At 38.5% G+C, this 18,932-nt stretch overlaps 1 protein-coding gene across 1 annotated transcript in view; it reads right to left on the bottom strand.

Moving 5' to 3' along the window:
- Positions 1 to 7,626, bottom strand: part of LOC140230113 (uncharacterized) — a 117,035-nt gene extending 109,409 nt beyond the window's left edge. The window contains exons 1-2 of the mRNA XM_072310314.1: positions 6,261 to 7,626; positions 1,639 to 1,856 (exon numbers count right to left, since the gene is read on the bottom strand). Of these exons, the coding sequence (XP_072166415.1) occupies positions 1,639 to 1,856; positions 6,261 to 7,194 (1,152 nt within the window). The 5' untranslated portion in view covers positions 7,195 to 7,626. The remainder of the gene's footprint in view (positions 1 to 1,638; positions 1,857 to 6,260) is intronic.
- Positions 7,627 to 18,932: the final 11,306 nt, after the last annotated feature.

The following is an 18,932-nucleotide window of genomic DNA, read 5'->3' as shown; positions in this document are numbered from 1 at the left end:
TGTGACCTAATATGGAAGTATGACTTGTTTCATAGAGCTACAATGCTGATTTCATGCATGTCATTAAAACAGGAAAACTTCAGTACTGAGATTACCAGTATTGGACAGAGTCCTTGGCATCACATACTGTATGAGCTGAAATTTTCGCATACAGATATTTTCGCAAATCGCTACTTGGAGAACATTTTCATGTGTTGTTAATTTTGCGGTTGCAAGGGTCTAACTGGACTTAATTGTTCGCGCGTTGTTATTTTTGCATGTTGTTATTTTCGCGGTTCAGACGATTCGCGAAATACGCGAAAATAAAACCACCGCAAAAATTTCAGCTCGTATAGTACCTCTTGTTACACATGCTTTACCCTTCCATATTTGATACCAACTCATTACACAAATATAGTAACCTTCTTCTCACAAAGATTGAGATATTCAATACTGCTCGGCAGCAAAGGGGCAGACATATTCTTTGATATTCAAAGTGTTTGAGGACCTCTTCACACTAATAAAACAAGCACATTTACAGTGTATCTAGTCAAGGGGACCATTCCTAATTTTTTACTTTGAACCATACATTCCTTCATACTCATTGCATTACTTACAGTTAAAATATTACCAAGTGTTTTTGTTGTCACAGATAATAAATGAGAATGACCTGTTTTGCAAAGCTTGAATAATTCTGCACAAAGGAGCTTCAGTAGCCATTAAAAAAACTTATACAGTGTGTCTCTAAAAAAAGTAAACCCAACTTCAACAGCAAATTTTCAGAAAACTATCAAATATTTACATATCATTTTTTCATGGTTAGATAGTCCAATAAGTCCTCTGTCCAATGATACCACGTAGGTTATGTAACTTTTATGCATGACTGAGCATGATTCAACTTAGTGAATGGGTGTGAAATCATCACTGTGGCAAGTTCCGTGATCAGCATACTTTCTCACATTGTACCAGATGGCTCTTTTTGTTCGAGGCTGCCTGTTGGGGAACTGCACCCGAAAAGCCTCTTGAACTTCCACGAAACTTCTTGTTTCCTGGTATCGAGTTACCAGGAACACTCTCTGCTCAATTGTCAACTGTACCATGTTTGGAAAGCATGTGATGTGTGCCTGTGTCAAGAATAACCTTTGCTGAAGTTGTTATGCAGTCATAGGCCTAACATGTGACAAAAATTTAACTTCAAATATGCCCTGAATGCATGACAATAGCAAGAAATAACTTGCCACAGTGATAATTTCACACCCATTCACTAAGTTGAATCATGCTCAGTCATGCATGAGAGTTACATAACCTACGTGGTATCATTGGATAGAGGACTTATTGGACTATCTAACCATGAAAAAATAATGTGCAAAATATTTTATAGTTTTCTGAAAATTTGCTGTTGAAGTTGGGTTTACTTTTTGTAGAGACACACTGTACAATGCCATCGTATCATCTTTGGAAGTGGTCTTGCCACACTACAGTATGAGAGGCGGCACAAAATTACTTTCTGCCAAGTTTATGTCTTCAAACTCTACCAGGTTATATTATCACTCTCAGTTTATAAATAAGAATGGTGTATAAAAGGGAGGGAAAAAAGAGAGAGACACAGGAAGAAAGAAAGAAAGAAAGAGCAGGGGGAGAAAGGTCAAAGACTCTTACCTGGGGTCTTGAAGGCATGACAACGGGTTCTATCCAGAGGGCTTCCCCAGGAGCCCGGTTACTACCTCTGGGTAAGGTATCATGAGGGTGGGGCCCCACCCCGATGCTCATGGCTCCATCTGCATCTGTCCCCTTCCCCTGTCCTCTTCCCCTGGAGGGGGGCACATTACCTGTGACCCGCCCCAATCCCAGGCGCAGGGCACTTCCACTTTTCACAGCTGCAAAGAAAAAAAAAAAATCATGGAAGGAAACTCCTTGAATCAACACTGAACTCACTTTTCTGGCATGTCAGGCACATCACCTCCCTGAGCACATGCAAGAGTACTACAAAGTATGTCCCCATGCAAGTATATTCCCTATGAAACATCATACAAAGACCTGTCTTTAAACTAAAAGAAAACATCAATGAAGGTGTGCATTTTCTAATATGAGTCAGAAAAAGCTGATATATTAATTCATTTTAGGTAGTGGTAATATAAAATACAAAAGTACAGTACATACTATTACTATGCATCAATATATGATAAGATTTTCAGTATATCAACACATGGAAGATTATGTAACACCAGTCTGTCAAAACTAATATCCTTGTGCAAAGTGTCAGGTAGAGTCAAAGAATTCAGTTGGAGGATTCTGTCAAAAGGATAGACAAACAAAATCTATGACCATGGACAGTTAAAGGACTGATTGCTTGAGAAATGCATTATGTATTGTACAGTAATCAATGTACCTTCCATTGCTATGGAACCTTGGGTAAAAATTATCAGGGGCGAGGGAAAGGGTTTGTTTGTTTGTTTGTTGTTGGGTTTGTTTGTTTTTTGTGTGGGGGGGGGGTTCTTTTGACCAAATCAGTATCATGATACTAGTCTTAAGGACAAAGCTTGGTTTATTTGAACAAGTGATGAGCGAGTCTCATCCTTTTGTCCTTAGTCTACCCTTTGTGTCAAGGCCTGTGTGCAGAGAACAAACATGGCACTCTCCTGTGTTATTGAAAGTAACATTGTATTTCCAATAGCACCATGTGCACTAGAATTTATAACCTTGTGAAATTGTTCCACACATAGCATGGCTGTATCACGTCCTGGTATGCAATGTATCCAGAAACTGACACTCTTGCTTAAATGTATTGTTTATACAACATTGCACATGAGGGTGAAGGGGCAAGACTCTAAGGGCACAACGCTTGATGGTATCTTTTTAGCATCATCTCTCCTCCCAGTTGATATACTGTCCCTATTTCACCATCTCCAGTCATGATTTATTGGTGGCATATATTCCTCATACCAAAAGAATTCCTGGCTGACAAAGAAAGCTCTCCCTCAAACATCTCAGAAAAGCCACGCAAACAGAATATTGAAGTGAAAAAGAAATTCCATCAAATAAGGATTTTGTTTCCTCCTTAAACAATGCAAAACCCTGAAAGAATTTCATCCAAAAAAAAATGAAGGATTTTCTATTTTACACAACTGATCCAACATAAAGAATTAAATTCATCTAGCAGAAAGTATAGTGGACTTGAGAGAATTGGTAAAGAGATAGTATCCCAAGCTCATTCTTTATCTAAACAAATATTTTAATGCATTTAGTTGAAGTAAATTAGGTAAAATACTGACTTTATATATAACTATTATCTCATATCTGATGTTACATGCGCTTCAAATCACTTCTGAGAGCAAAAAGCACTTAAGCCACTTATCATCAGAATAGTTCTTCATCAGTATGCCAAAGCGAGTATGACTCATCGAAGGCCAGCATAAATTGTATGCAATTAACATTACACTTTCAATCCAATTCAGATTGATAAAAGTGATGAATTTTTGAACAAGGAGTTCCGTTTCTCAAATTCATTAAAATCAATATTCCATCCACTCTACTTTTAAAAAGTGCATTCAGCAGGAACAATGAAAGAAAACTGAGACATGGGGCCAAAAGCGCTCAGATCCAGTCGCCCAGACATGAGTACATAAAACAACCTTGGGGTCACATGGGAGGGGAAAAAAGTCAAAAGGATTAGGGTTTTCTCTCCATTCCATGTGTTTGCTCTGCTCTCCAAGAAAACTCAGGTTACATTAAAGCTGCAATCCCCCTTAAAGTTTACAGGATCTTTCTTTTACATCTTTCCGGTTTTCGTATGTCCATCACATCATCACATTTAACAGACACAAATCTACGCATCTAACTCTAATTAATTCCAGTGTATTATTATATAACTTCAAGGAATAAACCACTGCAGGAGTAAAACTGATGTCAAATATTCTGATAAACAGAAGTGAAAAGGCATCAGTTTGTGACTACTAACTGTACTCCTGTGTAATCCTTACCTTGCACATTGAGCAATTCTTGCATTTTAATCTTTAAGACAACTTTTGGTATTTTCATGGAAATATGGAGGCCTAATATTTTAGCCCAAAACTATCCAACAAAACCAGGGAGGTGAGAGTCCCACCTCCCTGAAAAAACCCACCACCGTGCAACCCTCTCATTTCTTGACTTCAAAATTAACACTCAGTAACTTATTGTTCTTCTGGTGTGAAGTTCGCAAAGGCTTTCAGTTATTCATTTGTTGCAATCATGCCTCGAATCCTGATACCTGCATTTTCTATATATTCAATAGCCTTCCTATATTAATAGGAGTCTACGGGAAAAAAAAAAATCACCCTCTCAACCCCTCCACCCACCCCCATTGCCCCACAAACCCCGACTACTTGTGTAATGTACCTTTAATGCTTGAGGACACCATCACACATTGCCTGGGCTCTATTGGAAGGACAAGGAGCTTATTGATTGGGGCTAAAACCTCAGAAACCATAGGGGCTTACTCACAGCACTATCTGTCTGAGGAATGGAGGTAGGGGGAAAAATTAACTAGCAAGGGGGAAAAAAAAGACACAAAAACAAAGAAAAGGAGCACATGTCCTTTCACAGGTTTTGGCCCACTGTGGGAATACATTATGAATCACGACCAGAAATTGTCAGACCGTACCCTTGTACGGTACTTCTCTTCCACGTGAAATCAGTGTGAATCATTAGTGGTTACTCAAGACAATACCTCTGAGAAATCAGGCATATTTGTGGGGTAAATAATAGCCTTCAGGCACCGGTGTGAGTAATACCATGATAAAGATGTAGAACCTCATATGTATACAGCCATATACATTCAGAAAAGCAATATCTTGGCTAGACTACATCAGGAACACAATTTTACAATTGCTTGTGATTTTTTTACCATCGAGTCCTACAAACAACATTTCTGTGGTTTGCTGAGCTTCATGTTTCTATTACAATAATCCCATTTTCCTTTGCTCAGTTTTACACCAATAAACAATTTCTAACTGTTAGAGATCAGCATACTTCTTTAACAATTTGTAAGTAGAATAAAAACTTCTCTTCATCTGAGTCTTAAGTTGGTCACATACAAGTACTACATTTTATTTGGGTTGCGGAATTATTAAAATGTTCACAAAATTTCGCTAAATTCAATCTGATACACATTGTACTTAACAAGGACAACAAATCTTTAAAGATTACAGCTATTTCTCTTTCAAAAAGAAATTGTGCAGATTTGATCAATTTATCAAGTTCTATATTCTCAATAAGAAATGGGGCAAACAGTAAAATGCAATGTTCCCAAATATGTATGCTTGCTTACTACACAGGTCCTATAAACTCCCTAGATTGCAAAACCTCTAAACTTCTGCATCTTCTTGTCGAGATGGCACTTGGTGTCACAGTGATTCACCTAACATCAATTAAAAGCTCTGCTAGAAGGACCTTCAGATACACACTGTAGAGAGAAATCATTAATCAGGTTATGCTTCACTGTTTAAACATGGATTTAAAGGCATAATCTGCATGGCTATTTGTCCACAATCAGCCCTTCAGATACTTGTGTAGCTCAGATTCTGAATGTTTTTGATTGGGTTTTTATCCTCCCTATAATCGAAAACATTCAAAATCTGAATGAATACTTGTGCTACAGTGAAACCATCCTATGGAACATCTTGGATGATCACATAAGACAAATTATACCTTTCTGTCTTACATGAGAAGGACATCAAGTTTTGCTTATGGTTTGTTGGGTTTTTCACCCCTCTGGTAAGATGTCAACTTGGTCTTCAATCTCATGATTCACTCTCCGTGGTTAGAGATTTCTGGTAGTGATTAGAAACTGATGAGCAATGTTCACAGATGACGGGCAATCCCCGCAGGTAACGAGCAATGCCATCTGTGATGAGCAACATTTATACCAAGCTATGGCTCTGGAGATACACTAACAGATGTCAGCATAATACCTCACTGCACTGGGATACTCCAGGCAGAAAAAACCTCAACTGATGACACATATAGAGAAAATAAGAAATTTATCAAAAACTACATTCTACAGTTACAGCAAAGTAAATTCTTCATTGAATCTTACGGTCTCCTTTATGCGGACAGCGAATAGACCCGAGGACAATTCACTATACAATTCCAAGGGTGTTTTTTTTTTCAACTTCTGTTTGTGTTTTTTTTTTTCCTTCTGGAAGTGGTATGATGTCAAATTTGAAATGCTTGTTAGATCAGGCCAATGACTATGGTGAGCTGGTAAAAAAAAAAAAAAAAAAAAATGTCAGAAATATTACCTCTCTTTCTGCAAGTATGCCAACAAGTTTCCAAGGTTGTGTTTTCCAGGCCAGCATAGAACACATAGATCACAGGTCCAATGATACCACTGAATGGGAGCACTATGCCGAAGACCCAATGGAAGACCATTTTGGGCATGATGACCCCAAGGTTGGCGCCAAACACCACCACCACACATGGAAAGCGGAAGGTCACTGCACTCAGCATCATGAGTCCAACACGCTTGATGAGGGCGGAGTTCTTCTCTATCACCCTGGCCTCCATGGGAGTCAAGTCACCAGCGCTTCGCTGCTGCCGGTGGAGCTGGCAAGCGGTGACAACGATGAGCATGAGCAGGAGAATGATGGAGAGACCATCCATGGATGCCACCACTAATGTGTAGATCCACATCGGCTCTGTGGAGGTGTGAAGCGGGAGGCAGAGGTATTCCCGGGTGCCCCCAAGAGCCTCCGCAAAGATGGGAAATGGGATGAGCGGAATCACAGCAAAGAGTCCCACCAGAACCCACTCAGCAATGAGGATGATCCTCAGCGCATTGAGGTACGTCTTGAGATTCTTGAAGCGCCTCGGCAAGAGGAGGCGAAGGAGGAAACTGCTCGCAAGAGTCACCATGGTCCACATGCACATCGTGGAGGTGGCCACACCCACAAAACTGGCAAAGCTGCACAGGGCATTAATGATCGTTTCCTTGGTGTTATGGTGTTTCTGGAGGATTTGTGTGGTGAGGATGACATAGGGGTGGAGGCATAGCAGGAGGTAGCAGAAGAGCAGATTGTGGATGAGGAACCCATCTACCGGTATTTCTCTCTTCCGGACGATGCCCAGAATGAGGACCACCACATTCACCACCAGCACTGCTGTGGCAACTGTCCACATGACGATGGGCAATACCTCATCACTAATGTGTATTTCAGTTTGAATTTCGGCTTCCATAGTGATATCTTTCAGGAGCTGCAATATCTGAGCTGTAATGTTCCAAAGAATGCTTCCACTGTTTATGATCACCACTGCTTTCCTCAATCAGATAAATACATATTTTGCTGGCATATTCCTGAAATATTTTCACTTCCTAAGCATTGCACTGTATGCTCTACACATCTTTGATTTTGGGTAAAAATTGTCCATTCAATTTCTATTTACACTGAAGAGTGCAGTAATGCCGATTCCATCTCATCCTGGTATGATGAGCAAAGATGGCACATAAGCCGTTTTGTTTCCTCTGCCTCACACAAGATATTCCTGGAGTGTATTGGTGTGCCTGGCTGCAGTATATTCCAGTATCGGTATTGACATTTTGATGCACTGGTAAAGCACTTGGAAAAGAAAAGTTCCTAGTGGTCACTGCAGCTTCCACGCTTCAAATTGTTGAGGTTCCTGACCTGTACAATGTACAAAGAGAAAATAGACACTGCCTCTTATCATCATTCACCATCATTATCTATGACATATACAAAGCAGGACTATTCTACTAGTATTATGTATACAGAATTTCAAAAGTGTTAGTTTGAAATGAAAAGCTGCTAAATGTTTAATGTTACCAAAGATCGAGAAATAAATTGATATTACATGTAAACACACATCCTACTCCAAAAGGTATGTTATCCAAGGTATGTATTCCACTCTCGTTACAACCAACAAAATCATCACTATCATGGCATATACAACATAAACAATATGTAAACAGCACCACTTACTTGATTTGGATGCAGCTGCTGAATCAGAGCGGCGCTCTCACCAATACTTACGCCGATGGCACGGGGTGAAACACTCTCCTACATCCGTTCGTTATGAGTGACGAGCTCCCACTATAAGTAGGGAAATAACACATTATTCGCCTTTTTATGGACGCAGACTTAAATTAAGACCACGGAGGGGTCTTAAAAACGTCACAAATATATACAGAGAAGAAGTTCGGGCACGTTCATCACTTGAAAGAAGTGGAACCCATCGTTTGTTTTGATGACAACCCAGCGTGGAATTCACTAGCAGGCCCCCGGACTCTTCACTGCGTGGTGCTTCGGCCAACCTTCCTCCACCACTGCCTCGTGAACACTGCGAGAACAGCTGATGAGTCACATGGCCGGTTGAAATACTGTAGTATGCAACGTTACTTGACGCAGAGACGAGACAGGGAAAGCTCTCAACTTTCTCACGTTATTCTGGCTAGTCTTTATTATGCAGACACATGTGAAAAAAAACTCATTTAGTCTCCTGATTTACGGCGACAAAAGTGACAAACTGTTATCATACACCATTTCCGGTAATCTACATACTTCATGTCTGCATTAATCATGCACATGTACACACTTCATACGTCTGTTTGACTGATCTACATAAAAAAAGAAGAAGTCAAATTTACGCACTGGACCAAATTGTTATGAACCCTTAGACTAAGAAAACAACCTGCTCGTACTAGTAACGCCTCCGTTGTCTTGCGGGCGTGGAATTTTTGGTCGATGAGTATTCGTGCATTGCGGCCTTAGTGAGCCTTCTCGTTGAAATATTTTAGTTTCAACTATCATTGAAGTCATGTTTTGAAGATCTCTTGTGAAATATTATGAATATGAAAGTTGTAAAATTGACTGGGAAACTCCCGACATTCGATCATCGACTGGCAGCAATGAGGGAAATATTCGAATTAACAAAAAAAGCGAATGAAACTGAGTTAGCGCTCACTACACATCGACTAATATTTTGTTCTGCTCCGCCGACATCGCCACGACTTCTCCTTGTCCTCCTCCTCCTCCTTCTTCTTCTTCTTCTTCTTCTGATCATTTTCTCTTTTTCCAGCCTCCCACTCTTCTATCTCCTCTTCTTCGTTTCTTCTTCAGCTTCTTCCTCTTATAATTGTTTTAATTTCATATTTATAAGTAGTAGTATTAGCATTTGTAAGCATATATATCTATTATTGTTGTCATCATCATTATCCTCCACTCCTTTTTACCCTTCACCCTTCTTTTTTCCCCCTTCTCTTCCATAAAGGACAAACACTCGGGGTGTATGGAGAAATGTGTCAGTTTAATTCCTTCTGTTGTCATGTTCATGTTTCAGTGTTTTTTTTTTCCTGTCGTTCTTCTTTTCTTTAGTTTTCTCGTCGGTTTGTTTTGTAAATTTTGTTTTACTTGAGTGTTTTTAAAGACCTTCAAAACCGTCGTAATCAAGACACACCCCCGTCGACTGTGAGCCTTCCATTGTGAAAATTAGCAGAGTTCCCAACCCACCCATCTCGTTATACCACGGAGACAATCTCTTTCGTGGAGGAAAAAAACAGACTGCGCTAACAATAGAGGGCGACATTCAATTCGATACAGTTTAGCGATACCATTTCTTCTGACTGCGTTTTAATTTGCAATATGAACACAGTTCTCTTTTGCACATTTCGGTACTTAAGTAGCCACTCATTTCAAAGGGCTTGACCACTTTTTTTTTCTTCAATTAATAACTGATTAATTTGTTTGATATAATCATAGTACAACAAGTGTATTTGGTGAAGGATATCTTGGATCTATGTCCCTCTATTGCGTTGCGCCACAAGTATGACGAAATCTTTTTGCTCAAAAAATCCCTTTGAACTATTCGATTGCGACAGAATGTGCATGGTATTTCAGAACGTGCCCTTGAAATTCCCTTACAGTTGTCTTGAAGGAAATGATTCGACATGAAATAACATTTCATTCGTGGTATGACATAAAAAAATGACATTATCCTTGTAGAAGGAAGCACAACAATAAGTGGTATAGTATTTCACGTCTAAATCCTGTTTTTCTTTCATTTCTCTTCGAGTATTGAATAGTAGTAGTAGCAGCATTGTTTCTGACATGATTTGTATCTTTATGACGAGAAGTCACTGTGGAAATTACGCAGTACAAAAACACGTCGATGCATTTGAAAAAAGGAAAAATTATTACAAGCACTTTTTTGAGGGATACTGATGTTTGTTTGTTTTTCAGGATACAAATTATGAAACAGTCTTTAGTGTTGCTTATCATTAAATGAAGAGAAAATTTAGCTAATAATCTTAAATATGTTTGGATCAAAAGACAAACCAATGGATCATAACTCGAAGTGATATTTTGACTGGCGAATAGATCAAACATTCATCCACAGTATTTACAGAGCGACGCATACATAGGCCCTATGGGTATTTTGAAATAATATATCGTATTATGGCGTTTGTATGGGGGATGCTTGATGTACTCCTTACTAGTATTACTAGTAAAAGAACATGTATATAAGTCTTCTCCTAAGTACGCTTCGATTCTATATAATACTTCAATGGGCTAGGGCAGGGAATGGAAGGATTGATCTAAACATTGACACGTGCAACTGTGACGCGTGTGTCGATGTTGCAAATTAACAAAAGCTAATAGTGCTTGGTGCCAGCATAATAGTATCAAGTGGAAGTTTCTCTTTAAAGGGGAACCTCTCCTTTATGTTCTTATTAACTGAAATTACCCATATAAAACTAACAAAGATGATGATGCTATCGCCTTTCAACTGTCCAGGTGGTTTTCAATAAATGGCATCATAAAACTATTTTTGATACAATAATTGTAGTTAATTATCTCTCCCGTTACAATGTCATGTTCAACATGTCATGTTCATAATGTCATTTATTTAGTCATACAACGGGACCGTTGTATGACTAAATAAATCATTATCACTTTATAATACATAATACCAGGGATAAATTCCTCAATGTTAAAGAATGTTTAAGGTAAATCGAAAGGAAATGTGTGTGCAAGTGATTAGGACACATTCTATGTTGACGTGACCATCTCGTTGAATTACTAGCATGATGTTATTTTGATTGTGACTGACAGCAATGTTCCGTAATAACACGTGAACCTCAACGGGAAATTATAATGAATTATTGTATCATTACTGTCCGGATTTCACTGAACCTTTTGCTGTTCTGTTTGTCTTCTCCTTAAAATCAACTTTAACAATATGAGATAGTTTTTACTCTTTTATGCCGCAGAGTTGACAGCGAGAAATATTTATTCACCCACACCGAGCTATACAGAGATTTGAAATGAAGAGATGAATGAATGAATGAATGAATGAATTGCTTTATTGTCCATAAAGGAAATTCTCTTTTCACTGGTTTTTTTTTTTTGTTGCATATAGTCCATATAGTGAACAAGACAAAAAAATTACAATTACATATTACAAATTGACAAATTCATCATAGTTCAAAGGTACATATTGCATAACATATAATTCTGCTTGCCCAATGTATACATAAGGATAGCATATGAAATAGACCAAGTATGGATAATATACAACTGTCTTGTAAATCAATTTTGGCCAAAAGTTCTGTATCATATAAGTCATAAAAAGAAAACTTTCAATAATTGCTCATATAATGTTTTCGTTTAAAGAAAAAAAAACAATATAATATGATCTTTAATTACAACATATGAGTTTAAGTTACGAATATATATATATACATGGTGAGATGTATGTGTGTGCAATAGCATTTGAGAGTAATATGAGATATAGTGTGAGTAAGGGTGGTATGTATTTTGTATGTGTGAGTGTGTGTATGGGTGCGCGCGCGTGTGTGTGTGTTTGTGTGAGTAAATTCTTCTTACACACAAATATTTCAGAATTACGTCATCAATGTAATGTTACATCTGATACACCAAAAGAAAAATGAGATTATCCATAATTATTACAATCAATTGATATCTGGGTAAGGTATTCATGACGGGTGTGACACAGACCTTCGGACTTGCGCATTATAGAGGTGTATGGCGTTAGGGATGAATGATTGCCTGAAACGGGTTTTCTGAGTACATGGAACACACGAGCGAATACCTGAACGGTTGAAGGTAAAGTTTTCGTTGAGTGACCTGTTTCCCGGCGTGCATAGTTTCACATGCAACTCTCCATGATTTGAAATAATAATAGTAATAATAATAATAATAATAATAATAATAATAACAATAATAATAAAAACACTGTTAGTTCTTACCTGATTCACACGAAGACTTGTGCAACAGGATGATCCAAATAATATAACACACACAATAATATACTGCAAACTATATTGTCATATTCGCGAAGTTGATGCTTGGTATACGCAAACTCATACAGTAAATCCCCGCATGTGCAGAAGATAGAAAATTGAAGCGATTATGCTCCATACAGCACAATACTGTCGCAGGACTAGCGTATTATACCTTCCTGTTAGCTACCCGTGTTCCACTGTTCACTCAGAGATGAACCCGGCTTGGGTATTAGAAATATATATATCGCAAATACCGGAAAGGATGGGACCACGAGACAGGAAATTCTTGTGGGACTTTAAACATATGTAGACTACAAAATACGCTTTTGCAATATATACCATGAGGTTATTGCTTAGCATTCTACAATTGCCACCCCCCCCCCCAAAAAAAAAAAAAAAAAAATGAAAGCCGGAAGAAATAGAGAAATCCCCATCAAGTTGCCTAATGACAGTTAGAATGACCAGACTAAAATGCAAAGTTTCACAGCTCGCCCGCGAGATAAGAGTAAACGTTGAGCCAATAATGGTTGTAACATGATAGAGGTGCCTATACCACAAAATTTAATCATTTAATGATGGTGATAATAATCCTTAGTTACATTCTGCAGGTGTACACCTGGATGTACGTCACTGTGCACCATGAAAAACCGCACGTATATGCAAACATAATATACTCATAAAATTGCTCTTATTGTTATAACATATCAAATACGAAATGGTCACTTTCCACGAGAGATCATAAGAGTCACGTTAGGGGGCTGTTAAACATTATGTTTCTGGTGTGTGCTTAAATGTTTTTGTTGTTTTATCGTTTAAAGGGATTGTATATAGTTTTTGTTGAGACCAAGCTTCAGGTTTCTTAACATTTTGTGTGTGTGTGTGTGTGTGTGTGTGTGTGTGTGTGTGTGTGAGATAATGAGAAACCTCTTATGAATGAAAGAGCATGTATTTCCAAAAGGAATTCACCATTTATTTGATGAAAATTGGTTTTGAAATGGTTAAGATATCCAAAACATATAGCGATCCTAATAAAAGGTGGGACCTGCCTTCTATTACGGTCGCTTTGTTTTACTTTGTTTTTGGATGTCTCAGCAATGCCGAAACCGATTTCCATCAAACAAACTTTGAATTCCTCTTTGAATGGTATGCTCTGTACTATTTCTGGAGTGATTTCTTGGTATTTCACAAAAAGTTCGAAGACCAATTAATCCTCATTTCCACCAATACTATACCATCCCTTTAAACCGTCACACAATACGGTATATATCCTGAAACTTTTCACGTGTTTTTTTATTTATGTATTTATTCTTTATTTATATATTTATCTATTTATCTATCTATTTTATTTATTTATTTATTTATTTATTTATTTACTTATTTATTTATTTATTTTACGGCTGGTCGAGTATAGTTTTGAGGAAAAAGGCCACGTTAAACTCTCATAAAACTTTAAAATTCATCAATCACTTACTACTTTTATTGAACACATTTACATCAGACATTGTTACCAACATGTTTATACACCACATGTCGTGTGAACATGGGACGGAAACTTTGTGTCGTGGTTGAATCAATGAGAATGAGCAGGATATCTTTTTATTTTCTTGACATCGTTTCGCTATGATACCATGACACTACAAAAATGGTGTAGTCTTCTTGTCCAGCGACGACGACACATGGATTTAGCCAACTATATAAACATGTATATAAACATGTATGATTGTCTTCCTCAAACTTAACCTGCATGTTTACTATCCACACGTACATACATTAATCCGCGTATATTTATTTGAGGTTAATTCCTCTTCAAATAACACAAGCTTGACAAAGTATAATATTAATAGTGGAGCAGATATGTGAAAAAGATGCTCACATCCGGCGGAAAGTATGGAATTTTGCGACTAGGGGTATTTTGAGGCGCTGATTTAAAAAATGGCCGGATCCAAGAGATCTGACCACGGGATTGGCCGCCATTTTGAATTCCACCATGGCCGCCTTCAAAAATCCCTATCTTCAGTTCTGGATGACATAAGCCATTGGAATATGATACATAAAAGCGTGGTGATATGATGACTTCAATAACAGACTTATTTGATATGTCAGACAAGCTGCACGGCAGCTAATTTGAATTTTTATACATAATTGCCATGTTGGAGTGTTGAAAATCTCTATCTCGGATTTGTAAATTAGGCTACCTGATGGATCGAGCGCGCGTTTGTAACTCATTGAGTGCGCGCTGCTGTATTTACATTGTGACGTCAGTGACAGGTGCATTATGCTTCATTTTTGCAACACTTTTTTGCATGCCCATGAATGCTAGTGGTGACGTTTGTCTTCGCAGCCATATTGGAATTCAAAATAGCGGGCATTGCGTTTGTCAGACACATCACATCAATCCGTTTTTTAACTAAATATGTTAAAATACTTATTTGCACCTAATTTCAGCGTCACTCACCACTGAGAACTCGAGATAGGGATTTTGAACATTTTGTCGAGGCGGCCATATTGGAATTCAAAATGGCGACTATTTGATGTTTGTCAAACACTTCAAATTAATCCGTCATCAAATTCCTTATGTCAAAACGCTCTTATGTACCAAATTTTGGTGCTACAGGTCATTCAGAACCGAAGATAGGGATCTTTAAATTTGTTTCGTTATGACGGCCATATTGGAATTCAAAATGGCGGCCAATCCCGTGGTCAGATCTCTTGGATCCGGTAATTTTTGAAATCAGCGCCCCAACATACCCCTTTATGTAAAATTTCATATACTTTCCGCCGGATGTGAGCATCTCGACCAATTTTTGCTACATATCTGCCCTACTATAATGCTTCGTTCGAAAATAGAGAAACAGAAATCTAGCTGTTTCTTTGCACGTTGCAAGCTTGCGTAACATGACGTATACATTAAATTCTTTCTCGTTTTCAATCAAAACGACCGCTTTGCAAACAAATTAGAAAGCTGCTGTCTCTTTCATTTAATTGCTGGGATAGAAGCTCCAAATGAATCCAGAAACGGACATGATTCTTCGGGAAAATGCCAGACCTAGGAAAACAAAGAAACAGCAAATGTACAGTGTACACACAATAAAAAGATAAATCCACCCACCCATCCAAACAAACAAAAATCTATGAGCTATTTTCGTAAGAACCCACTGTTGGCCCTGCTGTCACTAGAAATGTGTTTGGTTGCCTAAAATCGGGGGGGGGGGGATTTTAGGCAACCAAACACATTTCTAGAAAAAACAAACAAACAAACAAACAGAAAAGCAGCTGAATCACCGACAATAAAATTGTTTGGAGAGCCCCCCCCCCCCCCCCGAAACTCGTGAATAAATACAAACAGCGTCTTTTGTATATATATATAAAAAATCGTCCAGTAAATTGCACGCGTTATGTGATTCAAAGGCGTGGCTCTGGACTTAATGAAGGGCGCCATCACATCTACCTCATCGCTAAGATTTCAGCATGCTTCGGACACAGCGGAATAAAAGAATGAGATTGTATTCTTTTATGAGTTTTCTTTCATTTTTTTCTAATTACCCTTTTCGGCGACCGGGAAAAACTCTTTTGATATAATTGTCACACCATTGCAATCATTTTGTTTGCAATGTAAATATGTATTTCATGATGAGATCAGAATGTCACAAAATATTTCATTTGAAAAAATAATGGCAGTGTACATATTCCTATTCCACAAGCAACATACAGACAAACCTGTCATAGCGGCCACCTGCTTATAGCGGCTACTGAAAAATCCCCTGCAGGAAATTGCCGTATCATAAACCCTTTATATAGCGGCCACCTGCCTAACGCGGCCAGCAGCCACTCATTTTGTATCCCTTGGTGAATATCTACCTGCTTATATAGCGGCCACAAAAATTTAGCCGAACCTTTGGGCCGAATGCATAAAACAAGCAATTGCTTGTAAGCAATTGCTTCAAGCAAAAGCAGAAGCTCGTCTACAAAAGGTCTAGCTCAAGCATATTGCTCAAATCCATATGCATAACTTTTGCTTATTCCAATACCTTTTGCTTGTCCCGCACAAGCAATTATTGCTTGCGTTTTCAACAAAAGGGATGTCACGCCTGTGCGAACACAAGAACAAAGGCGAATGTGGCAGCATGTATTTGAAAGGGCATGTGTGTGTGGAAACATTTCCTGACATAGCAGAAGAGCTATGAAATGCACACACAGACACATACACACACATCTATACACACATACGTATTACTGGCTGATTCCCACCACTGCAGCTCATTGTACATGTATATATTGTAAGATACTACTGCCACTGTTTGCCATTAAGTACCGATTGTCTTAATTACATTCGATCGTTTTTTTTTTTGTTAACTGTCGTTGTTTGCTTTATGAAGTTCATTATATGTATATAGTATATATATGCTTTCTGTATTACATCTTTATTTATGGCTTTGTTTAGCCATAAAACATTTACTTGTTTGTTATTCTTCCATGCCCCCTGGCGGGGCCGTTCAAGAATAAAATTCATTGTCATTGTCATTGTCATTGTCATTGTCATTGTCATTGTCACAGCAGCCCGGATCTGCCAGATCGCACGTGGAGAAAGGTCTCCTCGCTCTCCACCGAAGTCAGACATCCTACCTGTTTTTCATCACATTTTGCGTGCTAACCACCGGACATTCTCGTTGTTGAAATGAAAAAGTTTCTTACACTACTTATGAGTAATTTCTTGTAGATTTATACCACTCCTTCACAAGTGTGGTCTTTCTTTCATAAATATGAAAATGGAACGTTCCGGTTCAAGCAAAAGCTCAAGCTCATTTTACAGAGTTTGGAAAATCGTAAGCAATTGCTAGCAAGAACTAGCAAATGGTATGTTTTATGCATACGTTTTTAAGCAAATGCTTGGTCTCTAAGCAATTGCTTGCGGGCAGCAAGCAATAGCTTGTGCTTGCTAGCAAAAGCTTCTGCTTGCAAGCAATTGCTTGTTTTTATGCATACGGATTCGAGTAAAAGGCTAGCACAAGCAATGATTGCTAGCGTTTATGCATTCGGCCCTTTAAGTCACCCATGAATACGTTGGCTTTTAAGTTCATCGCGTGAATTCTACCAAGTCCTAGTTCAGTCACAACCAGACATGATTGGCAAAATTAATGCAGCTCTTCACCATGAAAAGCTATCTTACCACTAACTAGAGTTAACGACTAGATTAGATCTAGGCTTCAGTAATGCCACCCTGAATATATATGAAGGCAAAGACAACTCCTAATGACATCTTAGAATTTTACCAACATGCCGACTAATTAGGCCTTATAGTGTTTAAATTCATTTGAATAAGGACAATAGGGTACTATGTCTGGGCATTGTTTGTTGTTTACGTCAGCTTCACACATTATCAATCCCCTCAAACTCACTCGTGAACCCCATTCATGCAAACCGGTAGGAACCAGAGCAGTTCCTCAAGCCCGAAATGTTATTTTTTAAAACCAAAAGAACAGAAGTAGGGAAAAAAGATATCAAATTGAAGTAAATTGTACAACAAAAATCTCCATGATATATAGCTGCACATGCAAACTTACGTGCTGGTTGTTGTCTTAAAAAAAAAAAAAAAACATGCAGTATTTTCGGCTATTATAAAATGCAAGTATTGAAATTCAAAATGGCCACCAACCTGTTTATAGGGGCCACCTGCCTATAATAGCCACTTTTGTTGTTTCTCTTGCGTGGCCGCTATAGACAGGTTTGACAGTATCTATAAAAAAACAACAACAAACAAAACAAACCCAATCACCCTCTGCCTCTTTCAAAATTTCACTCCAAAAAAGTTTCTTTGTCAACCTCATAGATGGCTGAACCTCGACGGGTGCTGTTCGTTATTCCGAAGGTTCGATATTCCGAAGGTTCGTTATTCCGAAGGTTCGTTAATCCGAAACACGCAAATTCCCTATACCTAGAGGTTCGTTAATCTGAAAATGAAAAAGGGTTCGTTAATCCGAACATTTGTGGCGTTATTCCGAAGGTTCGTTATTCCGAAGATTTGTTCATCCGAAAATGAAATTCGGAAAAACGAACCTTCGGAATAAGGAATCTTCGGACTGAAGAGCCTTCGGAATAACGAACCTTCGGAATAACGAGCTGTACCCCAACCAACCAACCAACCAACCAAACAAACAAACAACCGATCAACCAATCAACCAACCAACCAACCAACCAACCAACCAACCAACCAACCAACCAACCAACCAACCGTGATAGGAACCTTATAGGGGGGGGGGGGGGTGGCGCGTGCACGAGATCAGTGGGGAATTCCCCATTGATCACTTGCACGCCTCCCCCCCAATATAAACAAAATTGAAAAGCACGTGTTCTTCTGAGACACAGCTTACTACCGTACGTAAAAAACAAACAAACAGAAAAGCAGCTGAATCACCGACAATTGAATTGTTTGGAGAGCCCCCCCCCCCCCCCGAAACTCGTGAATAAATACACACAGCGTCTTTTGTATCAAAAAAAAAAAAATTGTCGAGTAAATTGCACGCGTTATGTGATTCAAAGATGTGGCTCTGGACTTTATGAAGGGCGCCATCACATCTACCTCATCGCTAAGATTTCAGCATGCTCCGGACACAGCGGAATAAAAGAATGAGATTTTATTCTTTCTTTGATGAGTTTT

The sequence above is a fragment of the Diadema setosum genome, chromosome 1, assembly GCF_964275005.1.
Source record: "Diadema setosum chromosome 1, eeDiaSeto1, whole genome shotgun sequence".
Classification (NCBI taxonomy): domain Eukaryota; kingdom Metazoa; phylum Echinodermata; class Echinoidea; order Diadematoida; family Diadematidae; genus Diadema; species Diadema setosum.
This window is presented reverse-complemented; position numbering and strand designations above follow the sequence as displayed.